This window comes from Diabrotica undecimpunctata, chromosome 1, assembly GCF_040954645.1.
Source record: "Diabrotica undecimpunctata isolate CICGRU chromosome 1, icDiaUnde3, whole genome shotgun sequence".
Classification (NCBI taxonomy): domain Eukaryota; kingdom Metazoa; phylum Arthropoda; class Insecta; order Coleoptera; family Chrysomelidae; genus Diabrotica; species Diabrotica undecimpunctata.
Window position 1 is genome coordinate 173762884 of NC_092803.1, and position 16866 is coordinate 173779749.

Consider the following 16866-nt stretch of genomic DNA (forward strand, 5'->3'; position numbering starts at 1 on the left):
TAATATTCTATTGTTGCAATGTAAAGTGACCAGCAAGGAAACATATTTTCTTACGCTCCGCCAATGATCGAATTTAAAATTTCAGAGAATTCATTATACATACGTGATTTCGGCTACTTTTGACCACATAAGACGCGTGATTTTGGATGACCAATTTCATTTTTTGTTTGCTAGACTGTACACTCCAATAGTATTGTAACATTCGTAGTTTGTTATGGTTTTGAAACTACTATATACACTATTCAATGGGAATAAAGTACAATTTTAACTAAAAATACTTTACATATATTTAATATTTTGATTTCTACCTCGGAAATTGTTCTCGAAATACTATTTCGATAAAAATTTTCAAGGTGGAAATCAAAACATTAACTACAACATACAATTTTTATTTTAATTAAAATTGTAATTTATTTATAGTAAATATGGAAAATACTGTAGTTTGTTGTTATTAATACATAATCGTTGTCCTCATCGCGTTTTTTGATAGTACCCTTATCGAGTATAAACTGGTAATCAAGTCGTAAAAACTTCAAGCACATCTAATAATAAGCAAACAACTGATAAATATCCAACATAAACGTATAAAAAAAGTATCTTATCAAATAAAATCTCAAACTTCTATTATTAGTAGCAAATACTTTTAGTGAATATATAAGAGGCACTCACTAAATGTAAATAAAATTTATCGTAAAATGTTGTAAACTATATATTTAAAATTTTTAGTTTCTGAAACGTACTTTATGCGAGATTTTACTAACATACCGTAAAAATATAAAAGCGGATTTACTTTTAAAAAATATGATAATGTGATATGGTGATGCTGCAAATGAGATTACCACAAATGAGAACCTTAAATATATCAAAATGTGACATATTAGTAATTGCAATAAATATTAAGTTTAAAATAACATTGAAATTCTAAATATATACACGATGAAAAAATGTCTATTTAATTATTTCTAGAACTCTGTGTAGCCAACGTACAACGAATTTGATTGATTTCTTGCTGAGTTAATACCTTTTTAAGACAATACAAGAGCGCATAACATGGCTGAAGTAGAACTGGCGGGCCATGTGGGCAGAATGAATGACGGGCGGTGGGTCATTACGAGCATAGGAGCATTACGAGCAAACAGAAGAGGCAGAGGTAGAATACCAACAAGATGAACAGACGACGTCAAAAAAATCGCTGGAAATTATCTACAGGAAGCTCAACATGACAGAACTGGAAAAAATAGAAAAACTTATATTCAACTTTGGACGCTCAAAGTTGGATGATGATAATGATGAAGACAATACAATATATGAAAGTATGTATATATATATATATATATATATATATATATATATATATATATATATATATATATATATATATATATATATATATATATATATATATTACAGTAAAAGTGTCGAACTAGTTCACCTCCGGTAGCATTTGCGAAGCATATGCTCAGTCTGTGTAAATGATAGACTGTCGATACAACTTGACTTTTTAATTCTATGAAAGTCATTCCAGGCAACAATTGGTTTTTACGACTTGTAAATGTCTAAGACTACGACTTGTAAATGTCTTCACTTCAAATTTGTACCGTGAAAAAAATAGGCCATGCGATCGAGTTTATCCGTGGCCAAGATGATCCAGGTAAAGGATTCCAAAGACTGCAAGCACTCCGACAATAATTGACAAAGTACATGATATCATTTTGGAAATTGGCAATATGGCTGCCGCGTGTGCTTAATCCGGATCACAAACGTAAATGCATGACACTTTCCGACAACAAAAATTAACTTTTGCGTAGATACGTAACATTAAATGAAATATGAATTCATTATTGTATATCTGAAACCAAGTAGTAGCCTAAACAGTGGATAGAAATCAGTTGTTCAGCTCGAAATCAGGCTAAGATGGTACCATCGGCGGCAAACATCATGACGTTGTTGTTTTATCCATAACTGGAAAATACTACTCAATTTCTAATGAAATAATACGAATAATTAGGAAAAAAAGGATGATACAGAAGATAGAGACTATCGAAAGTAAAATAGGCCCAAGAAATTTTAAGGAAGATCACTATATGCCATGACAGGTTAATTGAAGTAAAAATCAGAAAAACTAGTATGTAAAAAGCCTCTAAACTATAGTGTAACATTTCAATCGACCGATCAAGCTCTGTTTGGTATTTTTCCTCCGCACTATTTAATTTATTTAGTTGTCTTTTTTCCATATATATATATATATATATATATATATATATATATATATATATATATATATATATGAAGCAGTAAATACTATACAAATTACGTTAGTCTTTTGGCCGTTATCGGTCACTACATTGGGGAACGAATCCACTATTTAGAAATGCACCACTAGTTTGGGAACGGAATAATACCTACTATGTTGGAATCGCACCATTACCTTGGGGACCAAAATGAAAACCAATATCTGTAAATCCTAATTGTACCTATACCTATAACATCAAGATACAATAACAGCCGTCCAGCCACACAACAACAACCCACGGCGGTTAATTTTCCACAAAGACCGGAACTCTTCCTCTAGAACTGCGTGAGTTCGCTGGAAAAGAACTGAAGCTGAGCACCATCTAATTATTTCATACCGGCAACCAGCAATCTTTGAATCGCAGCTAAGAAATTTATTTTTTACTATCTCTGATAATGTTTTTCTTTAATATTAATTTGTTGAATAAACATATCATGATTAGGTAACTTTTTATTTCCTGTACCTTTCTGGGATGGGTGTGGGGAAAAATGAGCAGGGAACGAAACCAGGGCCGAGCAGTTGGGCAGAGCACCATTCTGAAGTGTAGAACGATGGGACTTTGTTTTGAATATCCTTAGAGATATTCAGCGGATTCCTCCCCTCGTTCCTTCCAGGAGTGTGGTATTGCTTAATGACCCTGGTAGTACAACGATTTTTAAGTTACAAAGTCGCGCCCAACGTGGGGCACAATATTTGTTGGCTACACAGATTTCAGTTTTTTTTTATCTCTTTTTGATGTTTAATGTCAGTTCTATTTGTATTAATTTCTATATCAGTATTTATTTTCTACTGTTTGTACTAGTATCAGTCAAAAACTCGACAGTGAACATTATATAAATGAGAACTATAAAATGAAAAGTTCATTTACGAACAATAAAAGTTTTTAAAAACACAAAGCATGCAAACTTTATGAAATGCAAAATATGCAATCTTACGTTTTCTGTACTAGATTTATTTCTAGTCTCAGTCAGTCATACTTTCAGTCGAGGTTTTTGCTATAAAAATAGTTAATAATAGATATTTCGATTAAATTAAAAATCTCTACTTTAACTATAATTTTTTTAGTTTTATTTCAAATGAGAGATATTTAATGTATGATTCTGATTACATTAAAAACATATCTTTATTTTTATTCTAACAGGGACAGTTTTATTTGCTATGTTTCAAGTTATTTATGAAATTATGTGAAATAATATTCAGCAAGTCTATTTACAATCCTTTAAGTGTTTGCCAGTGCCCACAATATTTTTAGCATGGAATGAAAAATCCAAAGAACTAGTACAAACAGGCAATATACTCTTTTAAAATAATAACCTTAATGATGCATGTAAAAATGTATTTTGGTTATTGATTTCGGTATTACATTTGACACTAATGATTGATTGGGAGTAAAAATCCTATCTAAAACAGTATATATGAATGCATATGTACAATGTCAAAATGGATATCATCCACTGCTATCAATCCAGATTTTTCTAGTAATTAAATCAGTTTGCAAATAATAATATATATAAACCGCCAAGTATTGAGCCATTGTGTTCTTTCATATACTGCTTTTATGTTATGAGTAAAGGATTCATCCATTATTGATCGAATAGTGGAGACATTTTATGTCAACTCTTTTTAAGAACTCGTTAGAAAATTGAAGTTATGAAGATAGATACAAAGTTAAACATATTCAACATTAGTTTTTGTTCTATGGCGTATCATAAAATTTTTTCACTTGATCAACAATTAGATTCTCTTTCCTGTAAAAATAATAAAAATATCTTGAAACTAGTACCTACGTTTAATTTCAATCGAAACTACAAAATGTAAAAATGTCTTAAATGTAAAAGTTATATTTAACAATATAAGATACGGCTTATTTTCCTCTTTGCTTTTACATTTTATCCCAAAAACACCTCATCCAAAATTGTTACTATCTTTAATGCTTAATTATCAAACTCTCGTGGTGTTATCGTGGCGGTGGTGCTGGCTAAATAGTGGCCAAGTTGATATCTAAAGCCGTCAGCAGGTCTGTTCCTTGTAAGAGGTTGTTACATACGGGTGCGTTAACGTCGAAATCCTGTTGGGTTAGGTCCATGAGTGACGCCAGCGATGTACCTTCGGGGTCTAAAAGACTTAGGGAATTTCTTACCAACTGCGATCTCTTCAAGAGCTCCTGATCTTGATTTTGATCCATACTCATGCTTTCTAGACCAGAACTCAATCTAGGATCTAGTAACCTTTGAGTATTTAAATTGTTCAATGTTGAGGTACCCTAAAATTAGAGATATAGTTGAGTATTTTATAATAATTAAAATCATATTTTTATTTCTGGTACACATTTTAATTAAATTTCAATCATTGTAATAAAAAATAACAGAAATGCACGGTATCCAAATGAATAAGTTGTGTTTAGGTAAAAAGGAATAAATAAAATGACTTACTCACAATTCATTTATTCTACCAAGGATAACCAATTTCGTATACTATAATTTACTATACATTTTCTGGCCTCAGGTACGGTAAGCTAAATAATATCGATACAAGGATTGTTGTTATATGTACGTGGAAACATATTTAAAGCTGTATATAGTATGTTTCCGCGTACATATACGCATTATTTAGTATCCGTGGTAGAATAAATTGCTTGAGTTTTTTTATTCATTACTTTTTACCTAAAGTGAAAAGGACTCACATATTCAACACACACATTTGAATTCGTATTGTATTTTGATGAAAACTACAATATTTTATAAAAAAAAGGGTTGGGATTACATCTAGAACATTCTCACCAACTATAATTGAAGAAGTATTTAGATTAACTAATAAGGACAAAGTAGATATATTATACATTTGAAGAAGAAGATTATACACTTGGAGATCTCCTGCAGACAACAAAGACCGTATAGTCAGAAATCAAATAGACTATACATTAGTCAAAAATAGATACAAAACTCAATTAAAGCAGTAATAGACGTGAAACTCAAAAAGATTGTAATACCTAAAAACAAACCAACGTTTGATTCTATAAAATTAAGAAAAAGAGAAATACATCAAAAAATGATCCAACAAGTCAACTCAAATCTAACAGAAATAGGACAAGAAATCTTAACATCAGAAGATGTTCAGTCAATGAAAAGGGGAGCAATATTCAGAAGGCATTACTAAAGGCTGCAGAAGAAAATTTAAAGCTTGAAAAGACAAATAAAAAACACTTAACACAATAAGTGGATGACTTCAGAAATTCTAGCATTAATGGAAGAGAGGAGAAAAGCCAAATGGAGAAATGAGACAAAATATCAAGAACTACAAAGTAGAATTAAAGTAGAGACAAAAAAGGCCAAGGAAAAGTGGTTAATAGATCATGCGTAGAAATAGAAGAGTATGACAGAAAATACGACAGCTTTAATATGCATAAAAAAATAAAAGAACTAGCAAATACCAAAAAGCGAGCACACCATGGGATACTCAAAGATGATAATGGTAAACTCATTGCAGACATCAAAGATAAACTAAGATTTTGGCAAGAATACATAATAAAACTACTCGACGATGATAGAATGATACAAGAAGAACTACAGGAGCAAACAGGACCAAAAATAATAATGTGCTAATTAGAACAGGCAAATAGAAATGCAAAAACCGCAAAATCAGTAGGCCCAGATCAGATTCCCACAGAGCTAATTAAATGCATTGACGAAGAAACACTGCATATACTTTTAGATATGTTCAACAAAGTATATACAACAGGAATAATACCCGAAGATTGGTTGCTGTCCACGTTTGTAACACTTCCAAAGTCAGTACATGCGACAAAATGCTCCCAGTACAGTAATTTCCTTAATAAGCCACACACTTACGATATTCCTCAAAATAATACATGGAAGACTATGCAAAAAAAATAGAAGATACAATGACACCCAGTTTGGATTCAGGGGAGGACCATGAACTAGAGAGGCTCTGTATATCAGAAACTCGTAAAACTGTTAGAAGAAAAGAATGTGGATAGTCGAGATATACAAGTTATTGTCAATCTGTACTGGAATCAAAAAGCAAAGGTTAGAATCAAAAATTTCGATACAGAAACTATAGAAATCAAAAGAGGTGTTAGACAAGATTGCGTGTTGTCCCCACTGCTATTCAATCTGTACAGCGAAGCTATTTTTAAGGAAGCAATATCAGAGGAACAACAGGGTATATCAATAAAAGGAAAAATCTTGAACAACATAAGATTCGCAGAACGCACCGCTGTTTTTGCAGACAGTCTAGAAGCACTGCAACGCTTAGTAAATAGATTACATCAAGTCAGTATAAAATATGGACTACAAATGAACGTTAAGAAAACCAAGTGCATGATTATTTCTAAGCAATATACAGTAGGAAGGCTAGATATCGAGGGAAAAAAATAGAAAGATTGAATAACTACAAATATCTGAGAACCTGGGTAAATCAAAACAATCACCAAGGTAGAGCAATAAGGACACGCATTGAAATTGCAAGACAAGCATTTATAAAAATGAAAACAATGTTTGTTAATCGAGACCTTCCTCTGGAGCTGAAGATTAGAGCCTTAAGATGATACGTGTTCTCGACTTTGTCGTATGGAATGGAAAGCTGGACACGAAAAGTGGATAATATAAAGAAGTTGGTATCATTTGAGAAGACAAAGAGTTTCCTGGCTAAGAAACCTAAAATAGTGGTATAGTTGCAGCTCAGTAGATATTTTCAGAGCAGCTGCCAATAAGGTACGGAAAGCTGTGATGATAGCCAACCTCCGATAGGAGAAGGTACTAGAAAAAGAAGAAGATATATTAAAATTAGAAAAAGCAAATGATGACGGATTAATCATGCATTAAGAAAACCAAAGACCGCTATTTCTAAACAAGCTCTGCATTAAAAAGCTCCAGGAAAAAGAAAAAAGGAAGACCAACATATACATGAACAAGAACAAATAGATAATAATTTAGACTGGAATGAAGGAAAAAGTGTCCTCACGAAATAAAAGACAATGGAAAAAAAATTTCAAAGAAAATCGGATGGGATTTAATAGATGGTGTGTGAGATTGCCTTCAATAATACACTTACTTCAAGTTCACTTTGTTCCACTAAAAGCTATTGATGATATGATGACGAATTATTAGTAGTGTCCACACACCATCCTAATAATCAACTAGATCAGGCTTAAGCAGATCTAATCGTCTACGAGTTGGAACTTATGGCTATAATCAGACTCGTGCAGGGGAACCGCCAGCATTGTAAGGCAGATTCAGCAGAACTTACTGTTGCAATATCGAATCAGAAGATTTAATGTAGCTTTAATACCAGAGCCCTGAGTTTACCAGAGCTAAATAAAAGGTCTACCGGACATTGATGGAAAACTAATAATATATAGCCGATCTGCCAAATTCCCGAGGACCTGTATAATAGTCAAACAATGTATTACAATATTGCCGTTGATAAATATCTGTTCTAGAAATTTAAGGAAGGTTAAGATAGAAATTATAGCGGGGATCAGCGGATCAGCATACCTTGCATCTTATGAAGGAACAATTACGATGATATAATATTAATTAGAACAAAGTCATAGTTCATCCAAGATAAGTTTATTCATACAGTAAGAGGAAGGTTTTAAGAAAAGAGAAAATTTCTAACCAAAAGATACTATGGCATATTTCGTTGCAGATAATTTATTAAGTAATGTGTTCCCGTAATAATTTGATGAAAGATGAATTTCATTGAATAATAAAGGAACAATGGAAAAATAATCGATGTATACATTCTTCTGGTTTGGTTAAATCTTTGATTAATTTTATTTGAAAATAATAGAGTTCGTGATTTCTGTTATCTCTTATAAAATTTTATTATTAAATTTAGTGTTAATTTTCTATAAAATAATCTACATAAGTATATCTGTCTCGCTCCAATCAGTATTATTCCGTAACAAGCATTTGAATTTTTGTGCTTATGAATATATCTATATAAAAACTTTATTTGTTTTTAATATGTTCTTATAATTTTGTACACTCCAAATGTTACATAATGTTTAATATATGTTAACCGATAGAATTTTTAAATATAATAAATGCCTTTTTGTAAAGCCACCAAGTTTGAAAAACTTTGATCTATTGATCAAAATTAAAAAGTTTCCTTTCTTAAACAAAGTGGAACCTATGTACAACTTATCAAGCCAAAACCAGAAATGTTTTTCAAATTTTTCCCGACGGCGCAGAGAGAAGACAGAGAAAGTATTCGGAGAGAGAGTTGGGTCACACCGGTACTCGGATATGCAATTTTGATATGTAGTTTACGAGTTTTTTCGTCCAACTAAAATATTTCCGATAATTTTGCTGCGTATCCTACTTTTGAAAAACTTTACGTAGTTTAAAGACCTTGTGAATTTTCTACAAGGGTTATTGAGCATGCACAGAGAGATCGACGAGCATAAGACGAGCCGTAAATTACATGCGATCAAAAACGTACTAAACAAAAAAATTGTTTTCGTTCGTAATAACTTCACCCTTTCAAGTTAAGTTTTGAATATAAACTGAACAGACGAGGCACGTGGCCAAAGCCGGCATCTTTATACCCATTATATTATTAAAAATCTGGGGAATTCCATCCTAATTATCTTGCAACGAATAGTACCTTCGGATATGAATTCCAGGTTTTCTAGTAAAGTGATTAAACGCGAAGATTAGTATTGAAATATCCAAAGAGATAAGGTATTCTTATTTACAAAATTGTTAATGTTTAAATTCTTATTTTTATTAATATAATATAATAACCAACATTAGCCGTGAAAGTTTTAATTTTTTTTGCTAAATATATTAGTATTAAAATATTATATTATTATTTAATGAATAAACACCTCAGGAACGCCTATGATTTACGACCGTTTTATGAGTTTGAGGCACATTTCGTGCTCTCAACAATTTGTGAACGGAGAATAGCAACGTAAAATTCTCGATTTTTGGACTAAGGAGTCTAGTTTTCTATCCCTACTATACTTTTAGTATTTTGCTATGTGCATGGTCAGATGCGTTGATGGAGTTATGAGTCTACTTATTCTTGCTAAAGAAAATAGAATAGGTAGAATAAATCTTGCTATAAGTATCATTATATGCTTTATAGTATCATTAAATGATGATACTAATACAGATATAATATATTATAATACAGATATTATCAAAATCGTAAGACCAATTAATTCTTTTAACACTAATTCGAGGAAACCTCCAAATTCTTTAAATATTTAAATAATATTGCGCGGCATAAGTTAGGGATATTGCCAATGTAATGGTAATGGTACTTCATTCTGCATTAATTATTTATATGTAAACAATTAAAAATTATTATAGTTTTTAAAAAGCATGAAAATTTAAGACCTTATAAAGAGAATCAGACCAAAAAAACATTCTAAGTATTGACTATATCTAACTACTTGACCGATTATGCCCATCTTTCGCATATGTAGTAACGACATAAAAACTCACATTATAAACTATTTTTTAAACGTTTTTATTGTTTATTTTAATAATTATAAACAATTGCATAACATGCTTACTTTCGGATTTAATTTGCAATACCTTTTTTGTTTATGAACATTTTTTAATTTAGGAAATCTCATTTTAAAGAAAGTATTTTCAAGAAAGTCGTCTGTTGAACGTTTTTATTTAGAATGCGTAGTTTTTTCACAATATTAAAATGAATGAAAAAGTCCCTTTTTTTGCTTAAATGTCATGACGCAGTAAAAGTTTGGATAACCACGAGATAATACGGCCTTTGTATTGACTTCCCCCAGATATTCCAGATAAAAGATAGCGCCCAGTAATTTTTCCATTTTTCAAGTGATTTTTCGGCTTTGTTCCATGGGGTAATAAACTATAAACAACTTATAAATTTAATTATTTATTTCTCTGAATAAAAAAATCAAAAAAATAGTATCAATTGTTGATGTATATAAGTGACTTAATGGATTTATACAGTTGTATAATTGTTGTATTATTTATTTAATAATTAGCTATATCCCTATTCAATTCGTTGTTTTTTTTAATATTCAGCTTATTATCTTTGAAATGTTTCTGACATCTGTTATATATTATAGATTTTTCAGTAGAACGTCAAAAAGATTTCCGCGTTTTGTGTAATTTAGGTGTAATTTACTTTTACAAGATTTTGTGGTCCCCGAAGTGCTTTTCTTTTACAACTTACAATTCAATGCTGTTCTTGATCAAGGATAAGTTTAAGATTCGTCCGTTTGTCGAGCCACTTTTATTTTTTTATGCAATCTATAGCCGATAAGAATCTTTGTCGATTAAACCATGGAGTATAAGATAGTAGTAGAGTACTATTCTTCTCGTCTTAACCAAAATATATTAAGTGTGATTGCTACGTTTTAGTTGACAAACAATGTCCTACTAATGATCGTTTTAGGGAGCGTACATTGGTTCAATACTCTATCCATGATAACTTAATTATCTTCTCTAAGTACGCATCACAAAACAATTTTTCTTATGTTGCTGCAGGACCGGTTTTGGGAAGGAGAGTAACTTTTTTAACTTAAAAATACTTAATAAGGATTCTTAACAATTTTCATCACCTAGCTTAAAATGTTACATATCATTTAGACGCGCTTATTTCCCATGATAATCTGGTGCTAAATCGAAGTATTGCTGTTGATGGAGGGCTGTGAGCTCCCACGTCGCATATGATTAGCCTAAGCAAAGTTTGGTAAATTAAACTATGTATTTAAATCGAATCTACCCATATGCCACAAAAGGAAAATCTTTGACCAAGGTGTGTTACCTGTGCTCACTTAAGAAGCGAAAAATCTCACATAAAAGGTAGTTCATAAGATTCGCGTGACTCAGATGACTATAGAGCGCCAGATGTTGGGTGTCTCACTGAGAGCATGAGAATTGAGCAGGACACGTCGCCAGATTATCAGACAACCGAGGGACAAAACGTATTTTAGAGTAGAGACCAAGGCAAGAAGCAATACGGAGCAGAGGACGCCCACCAACTAGATGGACTGACGACCTGAAGCGTGTTAGCAATATCTGGATGCAAGCCACACAAGACAGAGACAGAATAGGGAATAACTTCGGGTTTTATAATTATGCCCCACATAACTTTAAATGTCATGATTGTTAGCCGAACCGCAACAAACTAAACAGTCGATTTTTTCTTTTAAATCTTATATTTGATCCAAAATTTGTTGTTTAATGATTTCCGTCTTTCTTCACATGGGCAAATTAATTCCTGTCCAATTACATAGCAAATAAGTGACTTTCTTCTCTAATTGTTACAAAGCAGATAATCACGTAAACAAGTTTGTCTCATTTTAACTACTCGCGTTAAATTTTAATCAGACGTGTTCGTATGATTTAGTTTCATTTAATAATTTATCCAAAATAAAGTTATCAAAAAAAAATTTACTACCCACTTGTAAACGTGTTTGTATCAGATAATGCAACTGTATATTCTAATACTTTATTGAGTAGACTGATTGATATGTAAAAACGAATTGTTAAGAAATTATATTAGAAATTATTCTCAATATGGTGATTGTCGTTCTTATATTAATAAGCTGTTTCGGAAAAATGCCATATTCTATTGGGCTATTCATAGTATTAAAAATATAGTAAATCATAAATATAATCAGTAATGACATTAATTGTTAAATAATAGATTCTTTTCTGGTTCATTTCTTTAAGTCTCTAAAACTATATTTAAATTATTGTAATACGTAGATTTTCATCTAAAAAAATACTAAAGCTAAAACAGTAATAAAACTATTTTAAATCACTTATGGATTTAGTGTCATTTATCTCCTATTCTTTCATGGTTTCGATGAGAATCACTTGCACTTTATTGTTAAATTAACCACGACCAAAAATTGTACTAAATAATGTTCTCTCGTTTTTCTGTTTCCAAACCTTTATTTATATGCTTGTAATATAAATTAATTTTTCCCATTAAAGATCAGTTGCAGCTTATTGTTGTTTTTGTAACCATAAGCTGAATTTGGATTGGATTACTGTAACCTACGAATAATACGCAAGACATACCAAAATCAATGCAATTGTTATCAATAACATAAAGTGTGCAGCTGATACTGTAGTCTTAGTAGAATCTGAAGTCATATGCAGATACTAAGGAATTTCTCGTCAAATGCTAATCACTCAATAACTAAAAAAGTCACATTGAGGAAACAAGGGTGAAATTTATAAATATGAGAAAACTACGGACATATAATGCGTCATGCAGAATATAAACAACTGCATTCTTAGAAAAAGAATTACTGTTTTGATGGAAATAAGCCACAATTTTAGTTTATAATAAGTTTATTGACGTTTCAATTTCCACTTTAAAAATCGTTATCGTTTTTATAATAAAAAAAATGGAAATTCAAACGTCAATAAAATTATTTTAACCTTCAATTGTGGCTTATTCCCATTAAAATAGTAATTGCTTTAAGATGCCACAAAAAAATAGCTTCAGAACAATATTCAGAAGAAGAAGTTGTATCTGTGAAATATAAAGAGACTATAAAAAAACCAAAGAAAACTTGATACTTATAGTACATAGAAAAATTTTACCATGATTTATTCATTCAAAAGTTGTCAATCTTTTTGTTGCCATCAAATTTACCATAGAGAAAAAGGGAGAAGAAGTATTTTTTCAGAATTTAAATATTTACTATGATGCTTTAATTGTGAGTTCCAAATAATTGTGAAAATCTCTAGAAAGATGCTCTAATCCTTTTCATTCTGCAACGTGTTTTTATCCTTAATTTAGGACCAACCGACATAAATTTATTTCTTGTCACTTAACCTCTAAAAATCATACAATCAACAAGCTGAATTTTGCAATGAGAATGCAAAAAATTTGCCACTCCTAACACCCTAACGTACGTCGCGTCGCAGAAAAAATGTTTCAAACAAGAAGTGTAGCTCACGTAATTTTGAACACAAAAATGTCGCACTTTTTGTGTAGAATTAACCGTTCTCTCAGAAAAACATTTGAAGCGACCGGCGTTTTCAGTTAAGTGCGCGAAATCAATTTTTTAAATTAATAATTAATAATTAAGTTAGTATCAACTCGATGGTTAAAAATTCGATCATCTTTTGATTAGAGTGTCGTACGACAAAAATGCGTTTTAAATGTGTGAAGAGTGTAGCTATCGTATGCAACTTTTGCATTTTGGCGCAAATAAAGTCATTTTTTATTATTCTTATGAGATCAACAAAATATTTCACTTTCGTTGACCGGTCACTATGGAATTTTCTTTGTTAGAGCCTAATCTTCAAAACTTATAGCAGAAAATTTCGATTTTGAGTTTTGGCAACAAATATTTGGCATTTGAAATATGCCTGAAACACGATGAGTTTAAACTTTCACATTACAAACGATCTAAAACTTTTAAAACTACTTTTTTCGATTGCAAAAGTACGTTTTTCGAAACTAAACAACTTCGGTTACAAATTTCATCTAATGCCGTCTTCGTGGAAGCATTTCCCGTGACGTTAGATTGTTTGTAATATGAATGTTTAAATTCAGCGTTTTTTAGGTATATTTCAAATACCTCATATTTGTTGCCATAACTCAAAATCAAAATTGCATGTTGTAGGTTTTGAAGATTCGGCCCTAATAATGGAAATTCCACAGCAACCGATCAATGGAAGTGATAAATTTCATTGATCTCATGAGAATCGTAAAAATGGCAAAAATCACGCAACTTTTATTTATTTAACGGCTTTATAGAAACTGATTTTATTTGCAGCAAAACGCAAAAACTGCATACGAAATCTACACTTTTCACCTTTAAAACGCTTTTTGATTTTTGTCGATAGGACAATGTGATCAAAAGATATCGAATTTTTACCGTCGAGTTGATACAAATTGAATTTAAAAAATTGATTTCGCATAAATGATCTTCAAAATCGCCGGTCGCTTCAACCGTTGTTTCTGAGGAAATGGTTCATTCTAGACTAAAGTGCTAATACACATTTTTGTTTAAAATTATCTCAGCTACATTTCTTCTTTGAAACATTTTTTCTACGGCGTAAAAGTTCTTGATAAATCGATGTTTTCCGTTTCTCCCTACGAGGGAGGTTTTAGGAAGAAGATGGGGTGTAAAAGTGGTATACTTTTTTGCATTTTTTTTTGAGTCCCAAAACTGGCATCCTCGGCAAAATTTAGCTTTTTTTTCTATTGTATATTATGTTGATATATCTGTATCATTGGGATAGATTAAAAATGTAAGAATAAAAGCTTCTTACGATTTGTATATAAATCAAATTATTATTATGAAAAACCTATTATCATTTTGATCGATAACAAAAAAGAACCAATCTAATGTTTTTTGGAATGACACCATCCTTGGTTTTTTTATGTCTTTGTATTAGGCATCCCTTTCCCTTTCTAACGAGACCACATACGTTATGGTCCAATTATTAATACTAAATATATGGCTTAATGTCTTTTTAGCTCCTTATAGTCTTCGTTGTATTCCCCGGCATCTTTGCTTTCATTTAATTTCATTCGCCTTTCTATGTAGTACTTGTAACGTCTTAACGGGTATGCCGCAATCTTGTTTTTCTACCATTAAAAACGTGCGCAAAACACGCGTTAAATTTACTTTTAGATGAAATATTATTCGCAACATTTATTATTAACTTATGTATTTATATACAAGGTTTAAATTCACGTTTAGCTGAACTGTTATTCGTAATATTTTTTATTAACGTATGTATTTATTATATTGTTATATAGACATACGTTTTATGAATGACCATCTATAATTATATACTAGCTGTACTAGCTTGGCAGCACGTCACAACACTCAGCCATGTATGCTGTCAAGCTAATGGGAAGATGCACTCTACTGTCGTTTCACATTTTTCATTTAGATCTTCTTCCCGAAGATCCAACCCCTAGAGAGAAAATAAAAGAAAAAAGGACAGTTCGTAGCTATACCAAGTAAGACTAACACAAAGCACTGTGTAGGTCCCAACAATGAAGACATTACCACCACGACGTCCTACTAAAAAAGTCAATATAAAACATAAAAAAAGGCCAATCAAAAAAAATCAAAAACCAGCGCAAGCCATAAAAAAAATTAATACAACCCAAAAAACCGGGCACGTATGGCTTAAACTCTTGAGCACTAAGTCTCCGAAAAGAGCGGAGGCTTAAGGTCCATGCAAGCAATTTCAGTTCGGCGGATAAGTCATAAGAGCATCACAGGAATAAAGCGCGTAACGCTGTCCTAAATTTAAAATCGATTAGGGAACCATGCTGGAGTTCTATTACCCAGGACTCCCACATGAAGAGCATTAGACTGACAGTTATGCCCCTATCGCGCATCAGAGTGCCATAGAGGGGAACGAGATGGTCTGAAGCATTGGAGCGAGGTAGACTGATTCCTGTTTTACTCGAGTTAATACACCTCGCTCCAATGAATTGTTACACCCGAACGTAATTCGAAGAGGTGAACATGTCTTACAAGCTAAGTTTAATTAAATTCCTTGCTTGCTTGCCCGAAAGTCTGTTACGAAACTTCTTTTCAAGAATTTAATATGATTCATAAAAAGTTTATGATCAGTTTTTCGTCCTGCCGATTTATTAAATGTTGTTCCCTCTACTGTAAATTCTATACATTTTTTAAATCAGTTAACTATCCAATAACCGCGAGTTCTTGTCGTGATGGAGAAATCCTTTATACTTGATTGTTATCACTAATTCTGCGACGTGGGCAAGACCGAGTTTACACTGAGGTCAACTACAGATATCAGGCGACATCCAGATTTCATTAGATCTGCAAATCTAGCTCTGCCGGAAGTGAGTATCCATTCTGTATCTTATCATAAAAAAAATTGACCAGCAAACAAAGAGCAAAAATAACGCCCCATTCATCCAAAAAATATGAAACTGGGTTTCACTACAGAACATACTTCCGAAGTTAACAATTAACTACTAAGTAGTAATCAGGAAGACCAAGTTGAAGCTCAGAGAGCACCAGAGTAGATTATAGGGAGCGAATAAGTCTTTTTAAAGGCTCGGATCAACGGGTCTGGATCGCTTAAAAAACATGGGTCAGTAATCCGGATTTTGGAGCATTTGCATCTTTCTTGATAAAACTACCGTCTTAAAAATACAGACCTACTCGTAATAGACAACAAACAAATAGAGAGGTTAGGGGATTAAAAAAACGGAGAGGTTACCGATTGTTACTGTTAAATACTTTAAAATTATTATTCTTTCAAAGAAGGTGACAGACGTGGTCCTCGGATAATAGTCAATCCGGGTCCTAAAATATCCGGATTGTGATAATTTCGAGAACCGGTTCTTACAAATCACTGTAAAGATCGGATCATTCGTACATGACTCTAAGGCCGGCCACTCACTATCAGGTAAACCTGACAGGTACACCTGAATATGTAGACCCGTCCGGTGTACCTAATAGTGTGTGGCGGAAATAAATAGTGTGAATCTGATGTGTTTGTGGCGGTTTCGTCAGGTATACCTGAACAGACAACCGTTGGCTGAATACGAAGAAAAAAGATCTTTTAGATCGTAAC

General features: G+C 32.0%; 1 protein-coding gene across 2 annotated transcripts in view; it reads right to left on the minus strand.

Moving 5' to 3' along the window:
* Window positions 1-4063: 4063 nt before the first annotated feature.
* The window catches only part of LOC140432587 (hypoxia-inducible factor 1-alpha-like), a 267073-nt gene continuing 254270 nt past the window's right edge, over window positions 4064-16866 (minus strand). For both annotated transcript variants that reach the window (XM_072520593.1, XM_072520592.1), the window contains exon 12: window positions 4064-4556. In XM_072520593.1, the coding sequence (XP_072376694.1) occupies window positions 4272-4556 (285 nt within the window). In that variant the 3' untranslated portion in view covers window positions 4064-4271. The remainder of the gene's footprint in view (window positions 4557-16866) is intronic.